The 26,733-nt window shown below is 36.4% G+C and overlaps 1 protein-coding gene across 4 annotated transcripts in view; it reads left to right on the forward strand.

Annotated features, from left to right (window-relative positions):
- The window catches only part of LOC149072198 (SEC14-like protein 4), a 39,553-nt gene extending 15,394 nt beyond the window's left edge, over positions 1-24,159 (forward strand). For 2 of the 4 annotated variants that reach the window (XM_089246517.1, XM_089246518.1), the window contains exons 2-13: positions 6,979-7,081; positions 7,290-7,359; positions 7,585-7,628; positions 8,233-8,295; positions 10,644-10,737; positions 11,020-11,114; positions 11,226-11,304; positions 12,067-12,147; positions 16,744-16,833; positions 19,034-19,146; positions 23,422-23,746; positions 23,845-24,159. In XM_089246517.1, coding sequence (XP_089102643.1) covers positions 7,034-7,081; positions 7,290-7,359; positions 7,585-7,628; positions 8,233-8,295; positions 10,644-10,737; positions 11,020-11,114; positions 11,226-11,304; positions 12,067-12,147; positions 16,744-16,833; positions 19,034-19,146; positions 23,422-23,746; positions 23,845-23,942 — 1,200 coding nt within the window. In that variant the 5' untranslated portion in view covers positions 6,979-7,033 and the 3' untranslated portion in view covers positions 23,943-24,159. Of the gene's footprint in view, positions 1-6,728; positions 6,807-6,978; positions 7,082-7,289; positions 7,360-7,584; positions 7,629-8,232; positions 8,296-10,643; positions 10,738-11,019; positions 11,115-11,225; positions 11,305-12,066; positions 12,148-16,743; positions 16,834-19,033; positions 19,147-23,421; positions 23,747-23,844 lie in introns of those variants that run through there. The other 2 variants (XM_089246520.1, XM_089246521.1) reach the window with 2 other exon arrangements.
- Positions 24,160-26,733: the final 2,574 nt, after the last annotated feature.

Genomic DNA, 26,733 nt, shown 5'->3' on the forward strand with positions numbered 1-26,733 from the left:
AGCAAGGGGAAACAAGTAATCACCCTGTACAATTCACACTCAAAATCATTTTGGAAATCTTCTATGCATATATGCCAATTTTTTTGACAAAGGTTTAATCAGTAATTGTGTTCAAAAGTACAGAGAGAGCAAAAACCCGGTTGCATGAGATTAAACCTTTAATTGGCAAGAGCATGGACATGTATAGGAGAGAGAAATTTTGAGGGGTTATATTAAGAAAATAAGGCACCCTGAATGTCATTTCATGACAAAAAACATTTAGTGTCAATATTTAAAAAAACATCGGGCATTGCATTTTAAGCAATACGCCGTATTTATATGATTTACATAGATTAGAACAATTAAAAAATGACATTTATTGCTTGCCAACTTACTTTTCTATCATCGTTGAATAATTCAGAGTGAGAGAGAGAGAGTAATATCTCTTCTTCACACATGGTATTTCATTCCAGAATGCAAATGCCAAAAATCGTTCTTACTTAGCTTGTCAAGAAATAGGAGACGTGTACTTTTTATTCATTCTGCTGCTAATTATAGAAACTTTATGAAAAACTCACGCACAAGTAAAAAATCGGAAGTTTAGGAGTTGCTTAGAAGCATCAATGCCGAAGCAAACTCAAAATATAAAATGCCTTTACTTGAAAAATATAAGAAAGTCATGTTGCTTTTTTGGGAGGAACATTGCCAAATAATGGGATAATTTACATTTTTGTATGATAGCATTTACCTGATATTAATCAAATCAAATCAAATCGAATAATTTACATATATATGTTGCTTTAAAGCAGTGTTTCTCAAGGGAAGGTGGGATGGGTGGTCCGCAAGCAAACTTGAAAAAATTGTAGTCGAATTAATAAAATTAATAAAAGTTCTGAAAACTGTATATACCAAGATATTATATTTACATAGGTCCAAATAAAAGCAAATATATGGTGAGCTGGAGGTCCATCAAATTGTTTCAGATGCTCTGGATTCAGAAAGGTTGACAAACGTTGCTTTAGGCCGAACACATAGTGAGGCGACCACGAAGTACGGGAGTGCATAATGGAGACTAGCGACGAAAACAATTGTATTGTTTTGTGCTAAACCACACATACTCGAGAGGAAGCAAAAGAGGCACTCAACGAGGTGCGGGATTGGAACAACCGTGTTTGTTTTCACCTTGTGGTGGTGATTTCGCCATCTGCAGATTCGATCGTTTCTCCCCTTTTTTACTCTCCCTCTTCTGCGGAGGCATCATCACCATCACCCCTTATAATTCAGAACCCCTCCGGCCATTTTCTCTATCTCTTTGCTCTTTTACTATTCGCGGACGGCTCTTCCTCCACCCCATGCATTGTTTTCTTTCTAGTCTCAACTCTCGTACAGCCTATCTTTTTGCTGTACTATAACCGCAGCCGTAGAGGGTTTTTTCTGGTAAAAATTAACCACGAGATGACCAGTGAAGAAAGGCCCATACGAGTTCAGAAATTATTACTTATGCTGCACCACGAGAGAGGGTGACCAGAACCTCAAATCAACATTTTCAGTCGATTCCAAGTTATAAATAAATGTTATACACTATACAGACTATTCAAGAGCATTATATTAATATGATTAATGTAATTTCAGGGTATTATTAAAACAATTCAAGCAAGAATCTCTTAATTTCAAATAACAATTTCAATTTCACCGATGAAAACATAATCCTGTGTAAGTACACTACACTCATAAGAGATATTAAGAAACAAATAGGACTTTTTTAAGGTTCACGAAAAATGTATGAATTTTCTGGAATTGTATCACTTTCACGTTAACGGTAAGAAAATTTCTTAGTTTTATCTTCAAAAAATTATCATAGGATATATAGCATGAAATTGCATTTGACTATTAGCCGCTCTCAGTTATGGTGTCCGAAAATGGATATCAGCGTTAGAATTGAAAAATAAAAGTTACTGACCCGTAGGACCAGTGAATGCAAGAACCTACTTGTCCACGAACATCATGGCTGGTCCGCTAAATGAAATCTGTTCTAAATAATAATTAATTTTCCCAAATATATTAGCATTTAGAAAATTGATATTCCACCAGGGGGTGCAAAAATTCATAAAAAATCCACTGCGGATTGGCGAGCCTCCCATAGAAGATTCTTTCGCGATCAATGTATCGTCACCGGTTGGGGAGCTCGAAGTTTTTCGCTACTGGTCCCGCGGACCACCATAATTTTTTTTTTCTGTGGTCCGTTTGTTTAATCGGTGGTCTTGGACCAGCGGACCATCAATGATTTCGAACGCTGGATATAGTACATGTTTTCTCTTCAACTCACAATGAATTTGACAGAAATTTAGTCTGTTTGTTGTATAGCTCTATAATTGGACAAAATTGATTGAATGTCACGGTTTCGGTAAGTTTGCTTTGTGCAGTTGTGTGATTAGACAGGTGAGTATGATACCGAAAATGTACGCCAATGGAATTCGTGTCAGCAGGTGATGGCCATAGATCAAACATTGACAGTGAGTAGCTTGTTTTCTTTGAATATATTTTTTTTATAGCTCAAGCCTCGCAAATTTTTGTACAGACGATGGATTATAGGAAAACATATTAATATTTCCTTTATCCTTGCGTATTGGATACAGTTATTTTTTCTTCATCAATCAGCCATTGACAAAAGGTAATTTTAACGTTTTTAAATCGGTTTCTGCGGGTCATTTTCTATTAGGAAGTGCCTGTCAAAAAAAACATCTCAACATTAAGTAGGGCAAATAATGAAAGATCTTATTACACATGATATTTCTTCCTTTTTCTCAAACCAGCCATGATGGATATTGGACAGTTGTTTTATGGAAAACATAACGTTAAATAATGTATTACGATGATTTCATAGTCATAGCTGGAGAGGATTCTCAGATATATTCTACCCCTGAGATATTTAAATGCAGTTATTTTTTATGATAACTAAAAAGTTTTTAGCATGAAATTTTTTCAAATAGTTTTCCTTTGAGAAAACGAATTTTATGACTTTTGTTTGCACGTAAGTATTTATTTGAAATATATTAAGTTTTTATTCAGTAATTTATTTTTTTCACATCATTGTTCAGAATATTTCTGTGTATCCAATATATTCAGTAGTTATCTATGTATCTGAATTTGATTATGAGCTGTGCAGATTTCGTCAATTGAAGCGTTCGGCCGAACAACGATCTGTGTCTTTTTTTCAAACTTTAGAGGAGACACGCTAAAAGTCAAGACTGAATTAGGGAAATACATTTCTCGCATGTATTGAAGCTGGGTAAAGGTGCATAGCAACTACATCTGCTGGTTTCTGCAGGAGGTTTATTTAGGAACGTGTAACGGAAGCTATATGGAACATTATTCAGTAAAAAAACCGATTTCGAAAAATGTAACATGGACCGTTATTCAGCCGAAAGTTTTAATTAATGTAAATTTTCATATCTTAGAACATATATATCACTCGGCATCTGTAAGATCTATTCGATAATTTCTAAGATGCTCAGCAAAGTTTTGACGTGCAGACTTGAAACAACTTTTATTGAAGCATCTCAATGAAAAGTAATAGCAGGTTTTCAAAATGAATTTAGCACAATGAATCACTTACAAACTTGATACAAACACAATGGAAACTCATAGAAAGACAAAGATTTTGAATTAACATTTCAGACATCACACCTTTATTTCTCGCATGCATTGAAGCTGGGTAAAGGTGCATAGCAACTACATCTGCTGATTTCTGCAGGAGGTTTATTTAGGAACGTGTAACGCGCGACTAGGTCCCTGCCCTTTGTACACACTGCCTGTCGCTACTACCGATTGAACGAATTAGTGAGGTCTTCGGACTGGCGTTCTCTCTGGGCATCCGTACTCAGGAAAGATGACCGAACTTGTTCGTTTAGAGGAAGTAAAAGTCGTAACAAAGTTACCGTAGGTGAACCTGTGGTAGGATCATTAAAGAGATTGACCTTGAGAAAGCTTTTGACTCCATTTTCACTCATATGCTGCAGTTGAAGCTCCAGAGGCAAATGAGGTAGAGAAAATCTACATAGATACCATGACGAAAATCCATGATAAACAACTGCAATTCATTCGGTGGGATGATTGACAAAAGAATCATACACACTGATACTATATCACCAAAGCTTTTTACTGCTTCATTAGAAAAGATATTTAAACAACTGGATATTATTAGGATGAGAAAATGAATTGAAGTAAACGCAAAAACCTTCCCAACCATTTGCAAACACAAAATTTGAAGCTACAATACACAAATACAAAATCTGAAGCTACAATACACAAATACAAAATCTGAAGCTACAATACACAAACACAAAATCTGAAGCTACAATACACAAATACAAAATCTGAAGCTACAATACACAAATACAAAATCTGAAGCTACAATACACAAATACAAAATCTGAAGCTACAATACACAAATACAAAATCTGAAGCTACAATACACAAATACAAAACTAACAAACCAAAAAACAACAACAACAAAAAAAAAGAATAGATTTTAGAAAGTATAAATGCCGTAAAGGGAGAATACTTAATGGAAGGTAAAGCTCATGTGATGACAAACTATAATTGTTGGTGATTAGTCTCTTTTTGAATAAAAATCAAAGGGTGTAGATTAGTAATGCGTTCCGATTCCCCCAAATTGACAGCCCATAAAGCAGCTTAAATGAATAAGGTATCGCTAACAATTTTGAGATGAGATTTTTTTTCCAGTTGTAATTTAAAAGTTTTGGAAGATTCGCATTTTACATCGCAGCTTTTGATTGTAATTCTGCAACACAATTAAATTGATAAACACAATGAGCTGGTTGAATGAAATCAATCACAGTTGCACAAGCCTAAATGAAGCCTAACAAATACAATTTAAAATTTTTACATCTCATTTACGTTATGAGAGTGTGTATGACGCAATACTCAAAAAACCATATTTAGGAAAACAAGCGGTAAAAAGGTGGCTTTCATTTTGATAATTGAGCGGTAAAGGCGGAAGGGCATGATTTTTCACGGAAAAAAATTAAGAAACGAAATACATAAAAGTGCATCTTGAAGTATTTACTGAATATGTTAATTCATAAAATAATTAGTTTGATTAAAAGTTTCAGACTGAATTGTTGTTATTATTTTACTGTTTCCACCAGTCACACCTTCGTCAAGAAGCTATAATTTTTGCATCTTTCATTGAAGCTTTTAATGCGTAATAGTGTCGATGAAAGTTTAAAATTTCCCAAAATATATTGCCCTGTTTTACTGACCACCGTGTGATTTAACCTCTTTATGATACATAATATTTCGTCCAAATTCCAGCGAGTAGTAAATTCATCTATTTCTTCAACCTCTTTTTTCTTGATTGAAGGGTTACTATAACCATATGAAACAGAGTTGTGTGTGTCCCCGCCCCGTTCTCTCACCACCAACGTGATATCTCAACGAGATAACGGTCAACTGATAACGCTAGCGGTGGTTCTCTCCTCAGCTTTTTCCCCTCCTCCTCCTCACAGCATCCCCCCCACACTCTCAAATAATGCAATCCTATATACTGCACATAGAAGTGAGGAAGAGAACAAGTAAAAAAAAACTACAAAACAAGTTTGTAGCTGAGGGCGGAAAAGCAAGGCACTGTACTAATACATTCTTATACAATTATCTCTGTACTGTTCCTTTTCCCACCCTTATTTCTTTTTATCTTCCTTACTCTTTCTTCCTTTTTTTAACGTGGAAGCTATCACATTCATCGGCTATACGTCTAATACAGATCATTCAAATTTATCGCCAGCAGCTTGTACGCCAAGAGGTTCATTCGAAAAACAGAGTAAAAAAACAATCGCGCAGTTGCACTGTATGCATCTTCCCTCAAAAGATTTCACTTGTCAGTGAAGAAGAGCAAATTACCACATTTTGGAGAAAAAGTGTTGATTTTGTTAAAAAACTTTCAAATACAACAGCCAAACATTTGGCTAACACTTTAAAAATCTGGTGATAAATTTACCAACATAGTGGACGAAGCTAACGTGTAATTACACGTAATAACAAGGTTATAGAGTAAATTCACTGCATGGAAAGAAAAAGCGCCAATCGTGAAAAAAGAAGGCCGAACTTGGCTTCTAACGCGATGGAATATTTCAGTTAATTTTCAAGAAGTGACAACCCGCTGCTGGCGGAGAAATGTGCTTTTGTTCGGTGTTTACCATGTAACTAACAGTTAGAAAGTGACTTAATATTCGTCCGATCCAAAAATGACAAACAATTTTCTTCTTTTTAGTTTTTCACAAGGAATCACGCGTATTATTATTGGGCGGGTTGATTGTTACCACCCTGTATATATACAAGGAGAGATAGAAAGCGAATTACTTGATAAGAAACCACACAAAGGTTTTTGATGTCATGGAGGGAATAAAACACTGAAATGAAAATAGTCTGAGCACGCTGCTAGAAGACAGGTCAACAGACTGCCCACAAATATTCGGAATGTTAAACGTACAAGAAGGGGCCCTTTTAAATAGAGTGATGAAATCGGAAAGATATCAGCAGTTAACTGGATGACAAAATATTAGACAGGGAAAAATAAGGAAGTGACTTCATTATGTAGGTAAAGAATATTGTTGCAGATGTTGTTCTAGTAAGGTCGGAGAAGACAGAAACAAAATATATAGAGAATAGATTTTGGTAAATATATTCGCAGTTTAACCATCACAAAACTTGAAAAATTCAGTAGAATCTGCAGATTGGTTCCATCGACGGAGAATCTCCAGGCTTTTCTCGTTGACTATAGATTTAAACTCCTCATTGATAAGATAGTAATCTGTTATACTTCTAGTGCAAGTTACTTTGTATAACACATTGATGATATGCTAAAATATAATCTATATCAAAACATTCTGAAATAAAATACAACTTTCTCAAGTTCTTTTGCCAATCCCTTGTATAAAAATATCATTTAAAATAACAGTTTTTTTATCACTTTCACAGGAAACTTGATGAAATAATAGAGACTTCGAAATAGACAGCTGAGACATTTTCAAAAATGAACAATTCGAATTCAGATGAAGAAAAGAAAATCATCCTGCAGAAAGTAAAATTTCTATATCATGTTTTATATATCAAAATCTTTGTACTATATACCATTTGAGCTTCATTTATATAACATTAGTTTATACAAAAAAATTATTTGCATTTTCAAATAGAATTGCCATATATTTTTAAATATTCATACTCAATTAAAACAAATATTTAAGACAAATATACATATATTATCTCATTTATCTTCCCATGTTTTGCAGTTTAGGCATAAAATGTCGGATTTGTTAGAACCACGTCATGATGACAGATTCTTATTGCGATTTTTGAGAGGTAATTTAAGTTTCACGAAACATTCTTCTTATAATTTTCCCGTAATAAACTCACTAGTAAAGTAAATTTTTTGCTTAAGAACACAATAATAGGATTTATTGTTTCGATTTTCTACCACAAACTCTTCAACTTTCTCTTCAGCTAGTAATGCTATCAGTTGTTACAATTGTAATATTTTACAAGTAACAAATTTTTAACTTTAAAAACATTTACTTGTTTTTACAGCTAGAGAGTTTAATTTACAGCAAGCGGAAAAGATGTTGCGAGAGGTGAGTTATTATCTTTTGGTTTTTTTAGGTAAAATATGAAAAAAAAGGTGATTCTTGTATTAGCGAGTTTATTTTATTTCATATTAAGAAAGGAAATTACTGTCATAATGCGAGATTTCATCGGAGCGGAAAATGAAAACAGCTAGAAAGAAATAATAATAAATAATTATTTGACAATATGTTAATTTAAAAATCACTATCATCAAATTTTAGCTGTCACCTTTGTCATATCTCTTAAACTGAACAGTAGATAAATTTAAATGCATATAAAGAGATGGTTAATTTCATACTTCAATAAAGATCAGCTCCAATTTTTATCGAATTATTGATTTTGGTCTAACATTAATTTTGTTAATAGAGTTTTATCGCTTTGATATTTATATTCAGCATATATTAACAAACGTTAAAGCTAAATCAAAACAAATTGCATTGACTCATCAGTTTTACCAACTAAAAGTTTTTTTTTAATTCACTGAATTTTAAATTGATCCATTAGTTACTAAAATCTGAAATTTTTGTTGAGAAATAAATAAAAAATGAGTGAGAAGAATTTAATGTATGAAATTATTCACTTACATGTGTGTGTATTTCTATTATAATACAGGATTTCAGGTTTAGAAAAATAATGAAGTCGGATACGGTGGTCACAGCATATAAACGTCCTGAGGTAATTTTATTTCAATTTCCGGCTCTAATTTTTACTATTGTAAACTTTCGCATTTGTTTTCCTGAATTTTTCTCTCAAAAATAATGATGGTGTCATTTTCTTGAAGAGGAACTTTATTTCTTCATATAATGTGTACAGGGTGACCCAAAACTCTATCGCCGAAATGATAGTGCTGATAGTACGGGACAAGTAATTCTTGCAATAGAACCCAGGGTGGCAGTTAATTAATTCGGAAAATGTTAACCCCCTTTCAGAAGGATGAGCTAAAATATGACAACTAGGGAAATTATTCTTTCCACAATCGCCCTCTTTTCCCCTAAAATAACGTGGGAAAAATATTTTTTCCCTCTCACTTCCAAGTCTTTAAGACCTTTTCTTCCCTCTGTTTTCGGTGCCAGTGACTTGAATACCAATAAAAATGCGCTAAACATAGAAGTTATTTGCAACACTAGGTTTCTTTGTGAAAATTGTTCGTCTTGACGTGTACTATGATTTTGGCAATAGAGCTCTATAGGACATAATTGTATTCACTATTTTTTCACTTATTCGAGATTCACTCTTTCTGGCATGCCCTATTAGGGTGGATCGAGTAAATCTTGAGTATTCAAGTAAATTATACACTGCTCAAAACATTTAGAGAATATAGCGGTTACGGCTATGAACAGCGGATCAGGGAAAGTTTTGGGGGCTGAAATGTGATCCAGTAGTGTGAGTATGAGAAAAGATAACCACGCATGCAACTTGGAATAATCAAATTTTATTCGAGTTTTATGCTGAAGAACAGAAAATGTAAATTTTATGCATAAAAAAAGGCGAAAAATGTGATTTTTTTTTATGATGAAAATGATTTCTAATACCAAGTATGGCTTCCCCGGGCGGAAAGCAATGTTTGACATCCGGGAGGCATGGACTCGTAGATATTATTGATGAGGAACTGAGGCGTGTTCTACCCACCTCCTGCTGAAGTGCGGTTTCCAGTTGTTGAACAGTTCGTGAGGGTGATGGACGCCTGCAACCCTTCTCCCTAGAATATCGCAAACGTGTTCAATAGAATTTATGTCAGGAGAACATGATGGCCAGTTTATTTGAAGGATTACTTCGGCGTTCTCTCCAGATCGATGCCTATTTTTCAGGTTGAAAAGTGAAACTGGACTCATCCAAGAACAGAACATTGGACCATTCATTTCGATCCTGACTGACATGTTTTTGTGCCTACATCAAGGTACACCATAGGTCTGAGAACATAAAGACCAACAAAGTAGAGTCGGTTTCTCACAGTTTGAGTTGAAATACTGGTTCTAATAACTGTCCAGAGTTGTTGCTGTAGAAGAGTGGCAATCATCCAGCGGTTTCTCTTGGCTGTCAGTCTCAAATATCAATGATCATTTTGTGACGTTGAAGGCCTACGACCATGCCCTAATCTTCGGCTTACGTCTCTTAGTTTCTAAAAATCAATTTCACAGGATGGAAATCACAATGAGAAAGGCCAATGGATACAACGGATTGTCTTTGACGTGTTTCTAAGACGACCGATAGCTCTCCAGGCTTCCGATTCGTCTAAATCACCCTGTTGAGACACCGCATTCATTCGTTGAAGCAATCAAGAAGCATTTGATCGTTCCTTTCGGCCACCTTCGAGTTCATTGCAAGCCATGTGTCATTGGTTGCCGGTGACACGTAATTTTTGACTTCACAAAAGTTTGCATACTCTGACGTTTGCGCATGTGATCAATTTGTATTTCAATGCCGTTGATTAAAAACGAGGTGGTTATGATGCTAATGATTCTTGAATTTTTTTTCCATTTCCAATCGAATGACTTACAGCAGAGTAACATCATTGGATAATATGTTTATTTCTTGGTTAAAGTGCACAAGATAAAGCAAATAATAAATACTAAAATATGAAAACCAGACCATATTCTTCTGAACCTCTCATACCTTTCCAATACATAACCAACTAATGATCTATGGATCTACTATGAAAAAGGAAAAATCTCTCAGAATTCCCTGTGCTTACAATGATTGGAGCATAATGAGTGATGCCACATAATTGCTAATTTACATAAACTTGTGACACTTTCTAAAAATTTATATGTACTAATTATCTCTTCAAACCAACTCAAATTATACAAATATTATCTAACTTGATAATTCAAATAATGATCATGAATATAATATAACATCATTTGAAAAAAACGACATGAATATATGATTCTCTCGATCTAACAATTACCATCAAATTCGCAATATTCTTTAATTGTTCTGAGAAGTGTACTACAGTATACTGAGAAAGAGAAGAATTTATCATTGGTGTTATATATTGATGAAAATGATGTAATTTTTTTCAGGTTATACTTAAACATCTGTCAACCGCTTTTTTGGGGTTCGGCAAGAAGGGGCATCTGGTGCGATTTTGGGACATGGGATGCTTTGATGCTAAAGGTTATGAATTTAATTGTGAAATTAATTTATAGTTTTATAATGGACGAAATACTTTGTTAATTAATAACTTTTGAAAGACCCACGAGAAGGCTGTATTTTCATTTTATATTATACTATTTACTTATGAGTAATTTTTCGTGCTCAGTAGGATGACATTATATTTCCTCCCTTTATATTTCATACTCTGCCACATACTCTCCTCTTATCGGACATCGTTTTCATTCTCGATTTTTGAAAAACAATTTAAATATATTTCCTTTTCTCTCATTATAAATCGTCTAGGTTTCACAAAGTCACTCTCTCCACATGAGACGATAATAAACTTTATTTATCTTTTTGAGTTGGACCAAAAGAGATTGGAACAGCACAACAAAAAGGTAAAGTACGTTTTTCCACGTACTGAAATTCACAGTTTATTCACAATATATAATTCACAATTAAATTCACAAATATATATATATATATATATTTTTTTTTTTTTTTTGCAGACTGGAAATAACGTTGAAACTGTTATATACATTGCGGATTATTCCAAACTGCGGTTGAATCAGTGGTGTGATAAATCCGGTATGAATACATATATGTATATATACACACACACCCAAGCACTGCAATATTAGAGATGTTATTACTGTAGTTATGACATTACATACCCATATAAATACGTATACGAATGTGCATATACAGGGTGGGCAGAAAGTCCGTAGAAAATTTAAAAATGAATAAAAACTAAAAATTACCGAAATAAAAAACGGTTTGCAGGGTTAGCATCGCTAGGTCTCGAGAATTTTTTTAAGACAGCGAAAAATAACTCAAAAACAGCCGATAGGTGGCGCTAGTATGCGCGACTTCGGTGGAAATATGCAAATAAGACAGACGGTTATAAGAACTGGTGCTCCTAATCCACAACCAGTTCACCGTTGTAAACCGTGTATGTGGACCTGCTGCACTTTGCCGCTGCTGGATATGTGACTCGCCTGCTATGTGTTATCCCCTGTGGTCATGTGGAACACATACTGCTGTAATAAACGATTTGGGGACATTCTGTCCGTTATTTGCGTATCTTTTCTTCGACTTGGATATATCAGCACCACCTATCGGCTTTTTTTGTAATTTTTTTTCCGTCTTCTGTAAAAAATCCCCGTGATCTAGCGATGCTAACCTTGCAAACCGTTTTTTTATTTCGGATTTTTTTCCCCGGTTTTTATTCATTTTTAAAGTTTCTACGGACTTTTTGCCGATCCCGTACCATCCATGCACAAAACAAATATATTATCATGTTTCAGAGATATGTATGAGAAAATTTTTACGGTTCTTGTATGTTTTCAGTGATACGACGCTGCATTCAAACAGCGCAGTTCTATCAAGATCATTATCCAGAATCCCTGTTTAGAGTAATTGGAATAAATGGTAAGTAAAATTTTGAGAAATCATCCGAAAATGTTTCCTCAGATGTATCATTCATTCATTCAGCCTCAATATCAGTGGCTTGTTTTTCAAATGTATTTGAGTAGTTACGGATAGACATCACAGGTTGGCGCGTATTGCATCTACCGATTTGGCACGGCAGTCTTGGTAGAATGCACATGCGCATGAACGGTATATCCACAATCGTTGACAATTAGGGTGGCTAATATACAAGGTGGTAACTATCGACCGCCCAATAGTTACAACGTCATTCCTTGTGAAAAACTAATGTAGAAAAAGTTTTTCCGTTTCATGATCGGACAAATATTAAGTGAGTTATAAGGTTTTGAAATTTTGTGACGTGTCATTTTTCTAACGGTCAGTTATGTGTCAAACTACGAACGAAAGTACATTTCTCCGCCAGCAGCGGGTTGTCACTTCTTGAAAATGAACTGAAATATTCAGTCCCTTATTAGAAGCCAAGTTCGGCCTTCTTCTCTTACGACTGGCGCTTTATCTCTCCATGCAGTGTTATATTATAAACTTGTGATTACGTATAGCTTACGTGTTAGCTTCATCCTCTATGTCAATGGTCGGCAAACTCATTAGTCAACAGAGCCAAATATCAACAGTACAACGATTGGAATTTCTTTTGAGAGCCAAATTTTTCGAACTTAAACTATATAGTTAGGTACATTGTTATTAACTTAATTAAGGTACTCCTCAGCTGGCCTTTGCTAAAAACGTCCTCGATCTGATTGAGGTACGTTCGCTGAGGTCGACCTCTTTCAACTATCCCATACACACTCGTCTTGTATACTTGTTTCGTCTATCTCCTTTCGGCCATCTTCGCTATATATCCAAACCATCTCAACATACCGTTTTCAATCCTCGACACTACATCTTCTTTCACTCCACAACGCTCCCTAAAATTAACTTAATAAACTTAATAAGTTTATTAAGTTATTATTTTACTTGTTGTCTTACGGATATCTCGCTCTCTTCTCTGGGAAATGTGCGGAAGACGGGTTCACTGTAAGCTCGTCCGACGAGATGTTAGTCGGAGGACGTCGTCGATGAAAGCCCAAGACGGGCCACCTTGTGGGGCAGAGGCCCCAGGAGCATCGTCTTCGGATGGTCGCCCCTTGAAAGATTGCTTCAGCAGCGATGACCGGATGCAGATGAAGAGAGGTCGCCACGGGAGAGTCGTCATGAGACGTGGTGGCCCAGGAGTATCGTCTTCTATGATCTGGCAGGGTAGAGGTTGACGTTAATTAGTATGGAAAACATTGCATGTCCCCCCTCCTCCCATGTTCTGAGAGGAGACTCGTCTTTTGCTTGACCTTGAAAAAAACCTCGTTTTCGGCAACTTTTTCCCGAATTTTCCCAGTTTCGACCCAAAATCTAGTTTTGATTGGTCGCGGAAGTGTCACATGACAGCAGCGTCAGGCTTTCACTGTGTTTTTTCGGCAAAAACCCGTGAAAAAGATGACTCACTTGGGAAGGGAGGGAGCAAGTACAAAATGGCCAAAATGCGCTAACATGATTTTGCAAAAATATAGAGTCACACTTAAGGGGCCAAAGAGCCGCACGTGGCTCCGCGAGCCGCGGTTTGCCGACCACTGCTCTATGTTGACAAATTTATCACTAGATTTGTGAAGTGTTAGCCAACGGAGATCTGTTAAAAATTTTTTTAGCGAAATCAACACTTTTTTGCCAAAATGCGGCAATTTTTTACCTTCCCTATCAAGTCAAATTTTTTTTTGAGGGAAGGTGCATACAGCGCGTACGTGTTTACTGCGCAATCGTTATTTTACGTTGTCGTTTTAATCAATGTTGATCAAGAAAACGGCAATATATATTTTTTAGGTTTTGTGAACCTTCATCGAAACTGTTAAGCGTAAAAAGCTTCAATGAAGGATATAAAAATGATAGCTTGACCAAGGTGTGACTGGTGGGGAACAGTAAAATAATAACAACGTTTTTAGTCAGAAACTTTTAACCAAACTTATTATGTTATGAATTGACATATTCAAAATATTGTTTGGTTTCGGATCTTTCCTATTGATTACGCTACTCAACACTGATTTTGTCCTCAAAGATATTTCAGTAATTTTAAGGTGCTTTTGAGGCACTGATTCCGAATCTGACATTGGTTTCGGCTGTTGTTTTGACATTTGGCTGTTCTATCTTTGGAGAGACTTTTTAACGGGAGATCGGCTGGCATTTGCGCCTCAAAGTTGGGAACCACAGAAAACTAACTTCAGCCGACCACCACTAAGCTTAAAAAGAAGATTGCATCCTACATTAGTAAGCGCTAAAAATGTGCTCCGTCCATTGAGATACATGAAGAGGCACGCCGGGGGATGGAAATTTGAACCCACTCTAGCGTGGAAGGGGTCACTGTTGTCACTACCGCATGCAAGGCGGCTACAAGGTCTTCTTGTGTAGTAAGGCATACACTTATCTAACAAGTGTATGCCTCTAGACATACGTTTTGAGATAGCTTCGTAAAAAAAAGTCTAAAGGGTTTAGGTCAGGGGATCCAGCAGGCCACTGTATTGGACCATCACGGCCGATCCACCGATTTCGGTATTTTTGATTCAACCACTGGTGGACATTCGATGCGTGATGGGACAGTGCCCCCATCGTGCTGCAGCCAAAGATTTCGCAAGGTAGTCAAAGGTGAGCCTTCAAGAAAGTCTGGGAAGCAATCTATCAAGGAAACGAGGTAGTTTTTAGCAATCAGACGTTGTGGAAGCAGATATGGTTCCAGGCGATGTTGTTTATAACATCTATATTTGTTGCCACACCAAACATTAATTCCCCCAACAAACCTGATAACCATTTGGAAGTGTTGCATAGGGATTTGAAAAATCGCAGATATGGCTGTTATGGCTGTTAAAGACACCTTCACGAGTAAACGTTGCTTCATCAGTCCATAGAATTCTATTTAGAAAAGTGCTGTCATTGGAATGTTGTTGAAGCATCCATTGGCAGAATTCTTTTCTTTGCGGATAATCTTCTGATGAAAGTGCTTGCACCCGTGTGTAACGATATGGATGAAAGAACTCATCGTGCAAAACGTTCAAGACAGTTGTGACTTGAATTCAATTCTCGTGCGATCGCTCGACTGCAGGTCGCTGGATCCGATTCAACCAACGACAACACGTTATATTCGAAAGCTGGTGTTCTTACGGTAGATACTAGTCCAGCGTCTACGTTTGGTTGTGGTAATACACACCCTGACTCGGGCAATCGGCGGTTCAGTCGCAGAATAACTTTATGGTCTGGGTGTTTCCGCGTTGGATACCGTTGACTGTATGACCTGGCTGCTTGCAAGCCTTATGACACCCCTGACACTCACCTAATATAAGGTGCATGCCACAATATTCTTGTATGCTGAATGCCATCAAATTAGAAATTATAACAAAAAAAAAATAGACGCAGTACTTTTTGGAAAATAAAACAAAATGACTAACGCTTATCTATAACCTCTGTAATGCTAGCGTTACACAGAACATATTCTGATTGACTTTGTTAAAAAAAGTTTTTTCTTTTTCCTGGAAAAAGTGAGGGAAAAAACTGGTTTTTATATCTCTTTCGTTTTCTGTGAGAGGGTTAATACATTTTTAGCATTTTCACAAACATCAAGTTATACTTTTGGTGAATTTGGTAGGATTTTGAAGTGACGTCATTAGTTTTTAAAGCATTATTATAACTCATTAGTTATGGGTCAGATAAAAAAACATTTTTCTATATTAGTTTTCACAAATAATCACGTGTGTCAAATTACTGGGCGGTCGATAGTTACCACCCTGTATATACTATTGACTACTGGGCAGTAAAGATGCGGATATCACGTGAAAACCATCGACTTCCATTCCAAAATCCAGGAGAGCGGTTCTGATATGATGCCCGATTCGGGTGAATATTATGGATTATTTTTCCCTACTTTTTTGAGAAATGTACACTAAATAAAAAAAGCACTGACTGCAGAAATTTCCACATCCCAGAAATGCGAGCAAGACCACTAGTGGATACCATTCGGTTCCAACAAGCTAAGACCGACTGTTCCATGCGTGTAACTTGAAGGTTTGGTGATTTGACTTTCAAAGCCAACTTGAACAACTCCGTACTACCAGTACTTCCTATAGGATTACTTGCAGGAGAGAACATTGCACATCCAGAAGCTTGACAGGTTAAAAACTGCCATTGGCTATGAAATACGCACGGGACACTTTACAGAAGCCTTCAGGCATCGCCTCATATGTAAGCAGAATAAATACATTCAGAGAACGTTATTTTCAAGAGGACCCGACGTCTCTATTACCTCTTTGTATTAAATGTCTAGTATGGACATTTATTCCATAAACATGCGAAAAGTATTTATTTTGATTTGAAGTTAGTAGATTTATAATACACGTCACCCTATATTAAGGTGAAAATCTCTCACAAAGCTCCAACACAAAAACAAGATCTTTAGAACATCGACTAATTTTAAATTATGCGGCAAAAGTACAATTCAACGAATCTCTATTTTCTCTTTTATTTATACTCCATAATATTATCTATTTCAATGTTCTATGTATCTTGCAGCTCCAAACTTCATGGTGTATCTCATTAACACAATAATGAAGCCGTTCATACCAGATAATGTGAGAAAGAAAATCCAGTTTTATGCAACAGGTACTGTCAGATACTTCTATATTTTAACGATTGCGCAGTAAAGGATATATCGTATGATGGAAAATATATTTTATGCTCTAATTAAGCATATCTAATTTCTGTGTACGTAGTTACCATCCAGGCTTCAATAACACAATAACTACAAATAAAAATGAAAATATTTATTCTGGGGATAACAGTCGTGATACTTATGGAAGAATCTGCTTCTTGAATTCAAATCTGCAATTTGTTTCTTTGTGCTAGGCATAGTTTTCCAGTTATAGGTAAAAAAAATGCAGATTTTTGAACCTTTTTTTTCTACGCCGTGTATTCATATAGGCAAAATATGCAACACACACACAATCTTATAGCCCGTAATAGTTCTTAAGCTATTCTAGTAATTTTTAACATTGTATCGGAACATTCCCATCAGATTGCGATATTCTAAAAGAAACACGGAATTTAAAACCAAATGTATTGAAAAATTCAAAATTATGACATTTAAAAAAAAAAGCCAGAGTATAGCTGTATATAATATATATATAATGTCCCCCTTTTATAATAAAAGTATGCATTTCGACCCCCTGATTAACGGTCATCCCTTTTTAACGGATGCCATTTTTTTTCCCACCAGTGTCCGCAAAATATAGGTTTTACTGTAATTCTTAAGGTATTTTAGTCATTTTTAAAATTGTATCGGGGAACATTCCAAATAGAATAAAACAAAGTAAATACAGACCTATAAATTATATAATTTTTTTAATGAAAAAGCTTATTTATACTGATAGAAAATATCAACAAATTCATGTTTTCCCCCAAGAATTTTAAAAACTTGGAACTTCCTTATTGCATTTTCCCATAGTCCATATAGAGTATATACCAGGTTTCAATGGAATACGTCTACCAGAACGGGAGCTACATAGGTCTGACTACTGACACTACTCCGACCTAGGTAACGCCCGTGTTCCGGAAGACAAATTTCATTAAAATTTGGCATATACAGTAAAAACCCACTCTTTTGCGGACACTTGTGGGACAAAAAAAAATTGTCCGTAAAAGAGGGGTGACCGTGAATCAGGGGTTTGAAACGCATGTTTTAATTATACAAGGGGAAATTATTTTTTCGCTGTAAAAGAAGGGTGATCGCATCTCAGGGGTGTGCTTTAAAAGGGGCTTTACTATATAGTATATGGTCCGTGGAAACAGAGGAAAATTCAATAAAACAAAGCTCCACTTCTAGTGGTCAAAAACTGAACGGTTTTTTAATACCATTAATCTCTTCCCCCCATTAAGATATCCTAACAATTTGGCTGTATTCGGATAAGCAGTTTTTGAGAAAAACTATTCAGAGTACGGGAATTTTAATTATAATCACTCTGTATATAGTTTTAGCAGCTTTTTTCTTTCGGGGACCCAACTTCGAGGCGCAAATGCGAGTCGATCTCCCCGTTAAAAAGTCTCGCCACAGAGAGCAACAGGCCTACAAACAGTACAAATATAGTCACTACACATCACTCACTTCACTTCTGAGATACAGATGGCAGCACTGAAAAATCATACACAACACTAGATACTCACTCAGATTGTTAGGTACACACACTTACAATTCCGGCACAACTCGCGTTAGGTAGTAAATTGCCTATGGCGATAGACCTGAGTTGTGCTCGGTAAAAAAATAAATAAAAGCTTATAACTACTGCATGTCAGTTAAATTAAACGTACATTGTTGAATAACTAAAAAACTGTGCCTGATATCAAATTTATGTTTCTAGATTTGAATTTCCCACACCATCAACTTTTAGAAACATAATATATTTTTATTTATTTCTTTTTTGTTTATTGAATACTTCCGATTAAGAAAAATGTACCTTGTAGAACAGTGTAATCAACAGTCACAAATGTTGTTTATGTCGATGTTTTCGAAATAATAATTATTTATTATTGAGTACCGGACAATTTTAAACACGATTGACTTCTCTAAAGGTCGGTGAATGTGTTTTTGGTCAATGGATTAGGGTGCAATATTGGAAGCATAGGCATAATGAAAGAATATTCCACTGTTGGGTAATCAACTACAGTTCCTTGAATTATTCAGTGTGTTAAAAACACTTCTTCCAGTGTGAAACACGTTAAGAATGATAAAATTGTGATCTTCGTCAAGTCGTTAAAACTGTGATGTAGTTCAAAAGTGAATATTTATTTCGCACTCATATATTTATAGGTGATCACAGTTACATGGAAGAACTTTTTTCACTCGTACCTAAAGAAATCGTTCCTGCTTATCTCGGAGGAGAGAGGTATGATCCTGAAGATGATCCAACATGTGATGGTTTGGTAAGTAACAAACACAAAATATGAACATCAGCATTTCAATTCAATTATTGAATTTTTTTATGCAAAATTCATGTTGAACCGGTAATTCATTCATATAACGGATCTTCAGATAAGATGAGAACGATTCGTGCAATCAACTATATTATTTAGACACACTGCATTGTGCCCCAGAAATTTACCGTAAAAATTACATTGGTGATAGTACACGCTAAGATAAATAACTTTTACAAAAGAACAGAGTATCCCAACTCACATGTTCGAAGGATACGTGCATTACAAGTATCCCAGTTCAGAAGTCGCCAAAAATAGGCAACCTTGCTTAAATAGTAGTGATAGGAAAATTTCTTCCCTGAAGTTTTAGGCAATAACGGGGGGGGGGGGGTGTGAAATATAGTCTTTTCTCTCTCTAACTCTATATGTGTTTCATTCATTTCTAGGGTCAGTTAAAAACTTTTCTCCTCTCTTTTTTGGCGCCAGTGGCGTACATTCCATGTTGATACGCGCTGAAAATAAAAATCATTTGCGATCCTAGGTTACTTTACAAAAATTGCTTGCCTGAAATTCAGGGCCATAGTGTGCCTTCTCAGTGACCCAGGGCAGACTTTTCTTTCGAGTTCCTCTAGAAAGGGTTATTATTATGTAAAACAAGTGTAAATTTTTGGCCCTGCTGAAACTCCTCCCATTCTGATGGTAGAGTTCTGGACGATCCTATACATGTATGCATGCTATACTGAAGTTTCCCTTACATTAACCCCGCAGATATGGCGAAATAATAATTGCGTTTTTTTAAACATCTCAGTAATAATCCTTTTTATGGTTGCCACATTTTTACGGAAGAACTTTTTTTTGGCCCACCGGTGTTCCCAAAAGAGGGGTTTTACTGTACACACAGGCCGTCCCAAATTGTTTGCACAGTGGATATCTCTGTAACCGTTGACTTTAGAAACACAACTTCAATTACAAAAATATTTCAAATGACGTGCAGTGACTTAAAATTTCAAAACTTGTTTGAGGGGTCAAATAAACTTTTGATACAGTCCCCGTGTGCTCAAAAACCGAATTAGAAAGTTGTTACCCTGTCTTTTCTGAGGCCAACAAAAAATTCCACGTTTCTAAGTGCAATATTCATTGAGATATTCGTATCCGGAGAAAAGTTTGGGGGGGGGGGAAATCTAAATGCGGGAAAACCGCTTTATGCGCATAAGGAAGCACAGGATTGTCGAAGGACAAAAAAAGCCCAATTTTTTTAATTTAAAGAATAGTAAAAATCATCATGAACATTTTGGTAAATTTTGTGTCTACGAGGGTATCATTGGTATTATGGGTATCTTTTTATCAGCCACCTCGTTGGGCATTTTGTCTGTTGTGGCGTTGTATTTGTATTTGTATTTGAGGGGTAGAAGTCGAGATATGAAGAAAAATGTTCCTTATGAATATTAAAATTCTTCAGTTTGAAGGAACTTTGAGAACACGAGGAACAAAATGGTTACCTAATAAAGGGTGTCCAGATACTTTTGCAAAAGTTTTTTCGTTCGGCTATTTTGTTTTATGATGTTCGTAATAGCATCTTTTTCTTTTTTATGTTTTGTGTTTGAAGTAAAAGACTGTGCTGAAACTTTTTCGCACTTTGTTAGCATCGGTATTGGTGCACGTGCTTCACTTTGCGCTCGTGCTTTCTCGTGTAAAGTGTTATTTTTTTAATTTTTTCACAGTTATTATTTTCTTAATTAATACATAATTTGTGATATATATATAAATATGAAGTTGTCAATCTATTTTTAAGCACGGGAATATCCCATAAAACGTGAACAGTGCTTCCCAAATTCTCCTGCATGTTGGGAACAACATTTAATCAATGCGTTTTTTAAACAAGAAAAATTTTGTGTTTGTTCATCTCGAGCATCGGGAAATTACAGTGCCACAACTATTGCAGTAGTAGATATTACGCCACTGTTTTCGTGGCAGAAAAATATAAATTTGAAGATTATGAAAGCAAAGAAATTTAACAAGTCGTTGGTGTATGTCGTCACGGGTTATTTCATGTAAACTCAGTAGGCCTATGCATGTGTGATTATTTTAAGTTGTGATATTCGAACCAGAAGGAAGGGGGGCTATTAATCAGGAATATAAAGGTTGCAAATAACAACAGTGTTTCAATTTATCGTGTATCATTTTTCTGTGTCAAGTAATGTGTTCATACAACAGAGTTTTTTCTTTTTTTTTGTCGATGACATCCTTGGGTCTGAAACATACGGAATGGCAATGAAATGTATTAAAACATGATGATAACATAAACAAAAATGCTTAAATTCTTAAACTTTGAGTGATTTTACAATTTTATGACCAGCTTTTTGGTTGGGAAAATCTTTTTTCTCAATCTTTAAACGCGTTTTTCTGTAATCTTTACATGTGTTTTTTGACCATTGTGCGCATATCTCATGAACTAATTTTCAAATGGCATTTGGTAGGAAAGTGCTCCTTTGCTAGTTGCGTAGAATGAACCTCAATGGTGTTGATACATTCAAATTTGAAAAATTTATAAAATTTGAAAATTTAAAAAAATTATAAAATTAGAGAGCTTTTAAAAATGCCTCCCATTAACATATCTTCAAATGGCTACTTCATTCTATTACACAGTTGATTCTAAACACAAAAGTATATTTTTTGTTTAAAAAATATGCATATATGAAGATAAAATCGTGTGCAGCGAGGGTATGTGTTGAAAGTTTTGACAATATTTTTCTCAATTTCATTTCGAATTACAAAAAAACCACAATACAAATACAAATACAAATACAAATACATGTTTTAAAAATTTGAAGCAAGTGCAGTAAAAAATAGAAACCCTTTAAGATATGTGCAAAAAATACTGACATTTATGATTTTCAATAGAATTTTGAACAAATGTTATTTTTCACATAATTTTCCTGTGTTCAACAGTCTCCTGTATACTCACTGTTTATTTCCAAATTTCTTCCGTTTTTCAAATTCGAATATGTCAGTGAATATTGCACTTAGAAACGTGGGATTTTTTTCTTGGCCTCAGCAGAGACAGGATAACAACTTTCTAGTTCGGTTTTTGAGCACACGGGGTATCAAAAATTAATTTCCTTATTTTTTCATGTATACACAACCCCTCAAACAAATTTTTAGATTTTGTGAAAGTATGTTTCGAAAGTCAACGGTTACAAAGATACCCGCTGTGCAAACAATTTGAGACAGCCTGTATATACAGGGCGATTCAAAAAGAATCACCCGATTTGAAATGCGTATATTACGAAAAATATTGAACATAGACACTGAAGATTAATTTTATATTACATGGCTAATCATAGAGTTATTTTAAAAACCACATTAAAGCGGCTCAATATGTCCACCTTGGGATGCACGGCATATGCCTATACGTTAGTCAAACTCGTCTCAAACTTTTGCGAGCATGTTTGCATTCACTGCAAGTGAATTTCTGTGGACTACGTGCGAAACTCTATCGGATCAGCACCTCCTAGAGATAGAAGGCCTCCGCACGGGATGCCATATACGCCATTCAGACTACGTAGAAAGTTTGCCACATTCTGAAACACAGCATCCTATTTCATTTCCTCTTATTTTGGCGTAGAATCTTCCTTATTGGCTCGCAAATATCGCATAGTGATTGGATGTGGGACATAAAAATCGCCAATTCCGAGCCCGATCATTTCTTTTCCGCACAACGATGATACTGGCCATGAGCAGGGAATTTTTTCATCTGAATATTCTTAGGAAAAATGGACTACTTACTGACGTCACAAGCAGCGTGAGGAGGCCTTCTATTTCTAGGAGGTGCTGATCGGATGCGCTCCACATTTTCGTCTGACATGCGGGGACGGCGAGGTGATTTCCCTTTACACACACAACTCGTGCCTCAGAATTGTTTATACCGTCGCGTAATACTCTGAGCGGTAGGAAGTTCAACACCAGGGTATTGTCGACGAAAAGCACGATGAACAGTTGTTACGGACTCGCACATCGCGAAGCTTTGAATACAAAACGATTTCTGTTGTGCAGTCACCATCTTGACAAACACTGAAGGGCGACCGAAGGAAGAGCGTTAGCGCTACCTGTCGGCAACTGCGAGAAGTTCAAGATTTCCCTCTTTCTGCCTATACATTATTCGATCAAAACGGATTAAAAGCTGAATAGTTATGATATTTTTAAATCGGATGATTTTTTTTGAAACACCCTGTATATTGTATACGTTTTAGGTTATTTATTAATCTTGAGTTTTCTTGCTTCCAGATACATCGAACACCGAAATTTTTGCCGTGTTATAATATGTCAAACAAGACAGGTCTAAAACCAGAAGACGTACAAGTTAAACAGAAAACCATTCATGAAAGGTCAGTTTTTGAAGTCGATCAAGAGATTGACGTTCCTTGTTCGGTTCTGGTTTGGCAATTTCAGACGAAAGATCACAATATCAAATTTGGACTTTTCTACAAACGAAAATCAGCTTTTGACAGCCTAAAAGATGTGGAAAAAGAAGAGCTTTTGCCAGTGGAAAACGTCGACTCTAATGTTGCAGTTGAACAGGGAGAATACATCTGTGAAAAAGCTGGCACTTGTGAGCATTTACCAATTTTACTTCATTTTTGTGCAAAATTTAGATATGGTTTTTTCTTAAAAATTCATCAGTGTTAATTTTGTTTATTTTATTTCCAGACATATTACGCTTTGACAACACACATTCATGGTGGCGATCGAAACATCTCTTGTATAAAGTGGAAATCCGACAACCTGAAGCTGAAATTGAAATATAACATTGAGTTATTTGTTTTGAACTTAGGACTTGTATCTCGAAGAATGCAACATTCTTTCTGCAACCAATTCGTTATAAAGATCTTGATTGATTTTCATACTGAATTATTTCCTTTACGACACACTGTATAATATTATTTCTATGTGATTTTGTTATTATACAATATGAGCTAGTTCTTGATTTCATTGAATAAAAAAACGACTTTTAATCGTTTCTTACCTTAGAGAAATTCGTACTACAATATGTATATGCATGTCGTCACACCCCCCATAAGGGACGTGGGGGGAGGGGGGGCGAGGCCAAAGCCAAGCATTAATTTCTTTTCCTTCTGTATACATCTACTGAAAATTAGATCACGGTGCCAGTTAAGAGTCTTGTTTAAGTGGCGTGGTGATAAGATGCTCGTTTATCACCGTGCTGGTTGCCATCAGATCCCAGGTTCGAAGCGAGGTAAGAATATAGATTAAATATCCCCCCCTCCCAACTAGCTTGCGGTGACCACCGATAGATGGTGCCTCCGTTTGCCAGTTCAACTCGTTAATGGCAGTGATTCGCAATATAGCGACATGGCCGGAGTTAAATACATGAAATTCATCCCATTTATATGTGATTATGCATAATACCTAAGTGTAATTGGTGAATTTGATAAATATGAAAAAAATAAATTACAAAAAAAGTCTAGTATGTGTGAAGAATATAGTCGATTATACGTACCCCGATATAACGGTAGAATACATGTATGAATTGCCATGTGTAGAATATCATATAGAACGATTTATCATGTTTACTAATGGTGCGACGCTTAGGTATTATGCATAATACACCGGTAAAAGTGATTGATTTAGATAAATTTATTAAATTTGGCAATGACACTTGGGTACTATGCATAATAACCGCATTTATCACATTTACCGTAAGATATACAAGGAGAGATAGAAAGCGAAGCATTTAGATATGAAACCACACAAAGGTTTTTTGATGTCATGGAGGGAATGAAACGGTGAAATGAAAATGCAGTGATACTTCGGCTAACGAAGACGATTCGTTCTAGGAATCATGTTCGTTAGCCAAACATCTTCTTAAACTGAAACGTGATTTCCTGTTTGATCCGTTCCAGGTTCGAAATAAAATTTAAAGACAAGTTTTTAAAACACTGAAGAATGATATAAAAAAAGACAAAAACGGACTGAAGGCTAAAACGAACAGCTTCAAAATTTGGTGAATGAGAATCTAAACTCTTCCCTTTGACGCCCTCCACCTTTGACGCCCCCCCCATGTCCCCCCCGTATCTCCGCCGGGATCCGGAACTTTCGCCCCCGACATTTCGCCCCTGGAACGTTTCGTCCCCGTTACATTTGGCCCCCGGAAATTTCGCCCCTGACATTTTGCCCCTGGTGCGTTTATCCCCCGAAAAATTCACACCTGACATTTCACCTGCCCTGAACGTATGAGTGACCGTATTAGTGATTGACTGTATGAGTGACCGTATGAGTGACCGTATGAGTGACCGTGTGAGTGATCGAGTGACCGTATGAGTGATTGACCGTATGAGTGATCGAGTGACCGTATGAGTGACCGTGTGAATGATCGAGTGACCGTATGAGTGACCGTGTGAATGATCGAGTGACCGTATGAGTGACCAAGTGATTGTGAAATGAACTGTAGGAGTGCGTTAGTGACCGTACAAATGACTGAGCGAGTGGCAGAATGACTCACCACGTGAATGACCACGTGTGCAATTGACTTTATGAGTGAATGGCCGCATGAGTGACCACGTGACTGACCGAATGGCCGTATGAGTGGCCACGTGACTGACCGAATGGCCGTATGAGTGAGCAAATAAATGACCGCATGAGCGACCAAGTGATTAACTGTATGAGTGATCAAGTGAGTGATAGTGGGATTGACCGTGTCAGTGACAAAGGGAGGAATTGAGCGATGGAACGTTTGAGTGAATAAGTGACTGACCGAATGAGTGACCAAGTGAGTGGTAATTAAATACTGGTGTAAGTTTCCTAGTGAATGATTGAGCGTATGAGTGACCGAGAGGCTGACGGAATGAAAGACAGAGTGAATGCTTGAATAAATTTGCGAGTAACTGAGTGATTGAGCATATGAGTGATCAAGGGAGAGACTGAGTGATTAACCGTATGAGTGACCGAGTGACTGACCGCATGAGTGACCGAGTGACTGACCGCATGAGTTACCGAGTGGTCAACTGCATGAGTGACCAAGCGAGTGACTGTATATGTGACCAGGTGAGTGACGGTACGAGTGTTCAAGTGAGTGATCAAGGGAGTTACTGAGTGATGGAACGCATAAGTGAATGTGTGACCAAGTGAGTGACTGCATGAGTGACCGAAAGATTGATAAAGTGAATGACTGCATGAATGACCGAAAGATTGATAAAGTGAATGACCGTATGATTGACCCAGTGAGCGACTGAGTGATTGACAAAGTGAGCGATTGAGTGATTGACAGAGTGAGCGATTGAGTGATTGGCAAAGTGCGAGGGTGGAGTGTCTGCAAAGATGATCCTCCTCATCCCCTCCCTTTTTATAGGTGGTTACATAGCACTGAGTGACCAAGTGACTCACACTGTGAGTGACTTGGAATTTTCAGTTTAAGAATAAAATATTTTTCCCAAATTTACGACTCACACCGGTGTGGTCACTCACACTATCATTCATATATTCACTCATACGGTCACGCGTACGGTTAAGGTAAGCAAAATGACAGGGGGGGTCAATTTCCGATTCACTTGATTACTCACTGAGTAACTCATATGATCA

This window comes from Pholcus phalangioides, unplaced genomic scaffold, assembly GCF_987345545.1.
Source record: "Pholcus phalangioides strain wild (caught in Gottingen) unplaced genomic scaffold, Ppha-v1.0 ptg000017l_1, whole genome shotgun sequence".
NCBI lineage: Eukaryota > Metazoa > Arthropoda > Arachnida > Araneae > Pholcidae > Pholcus > Pholcus phalangioides.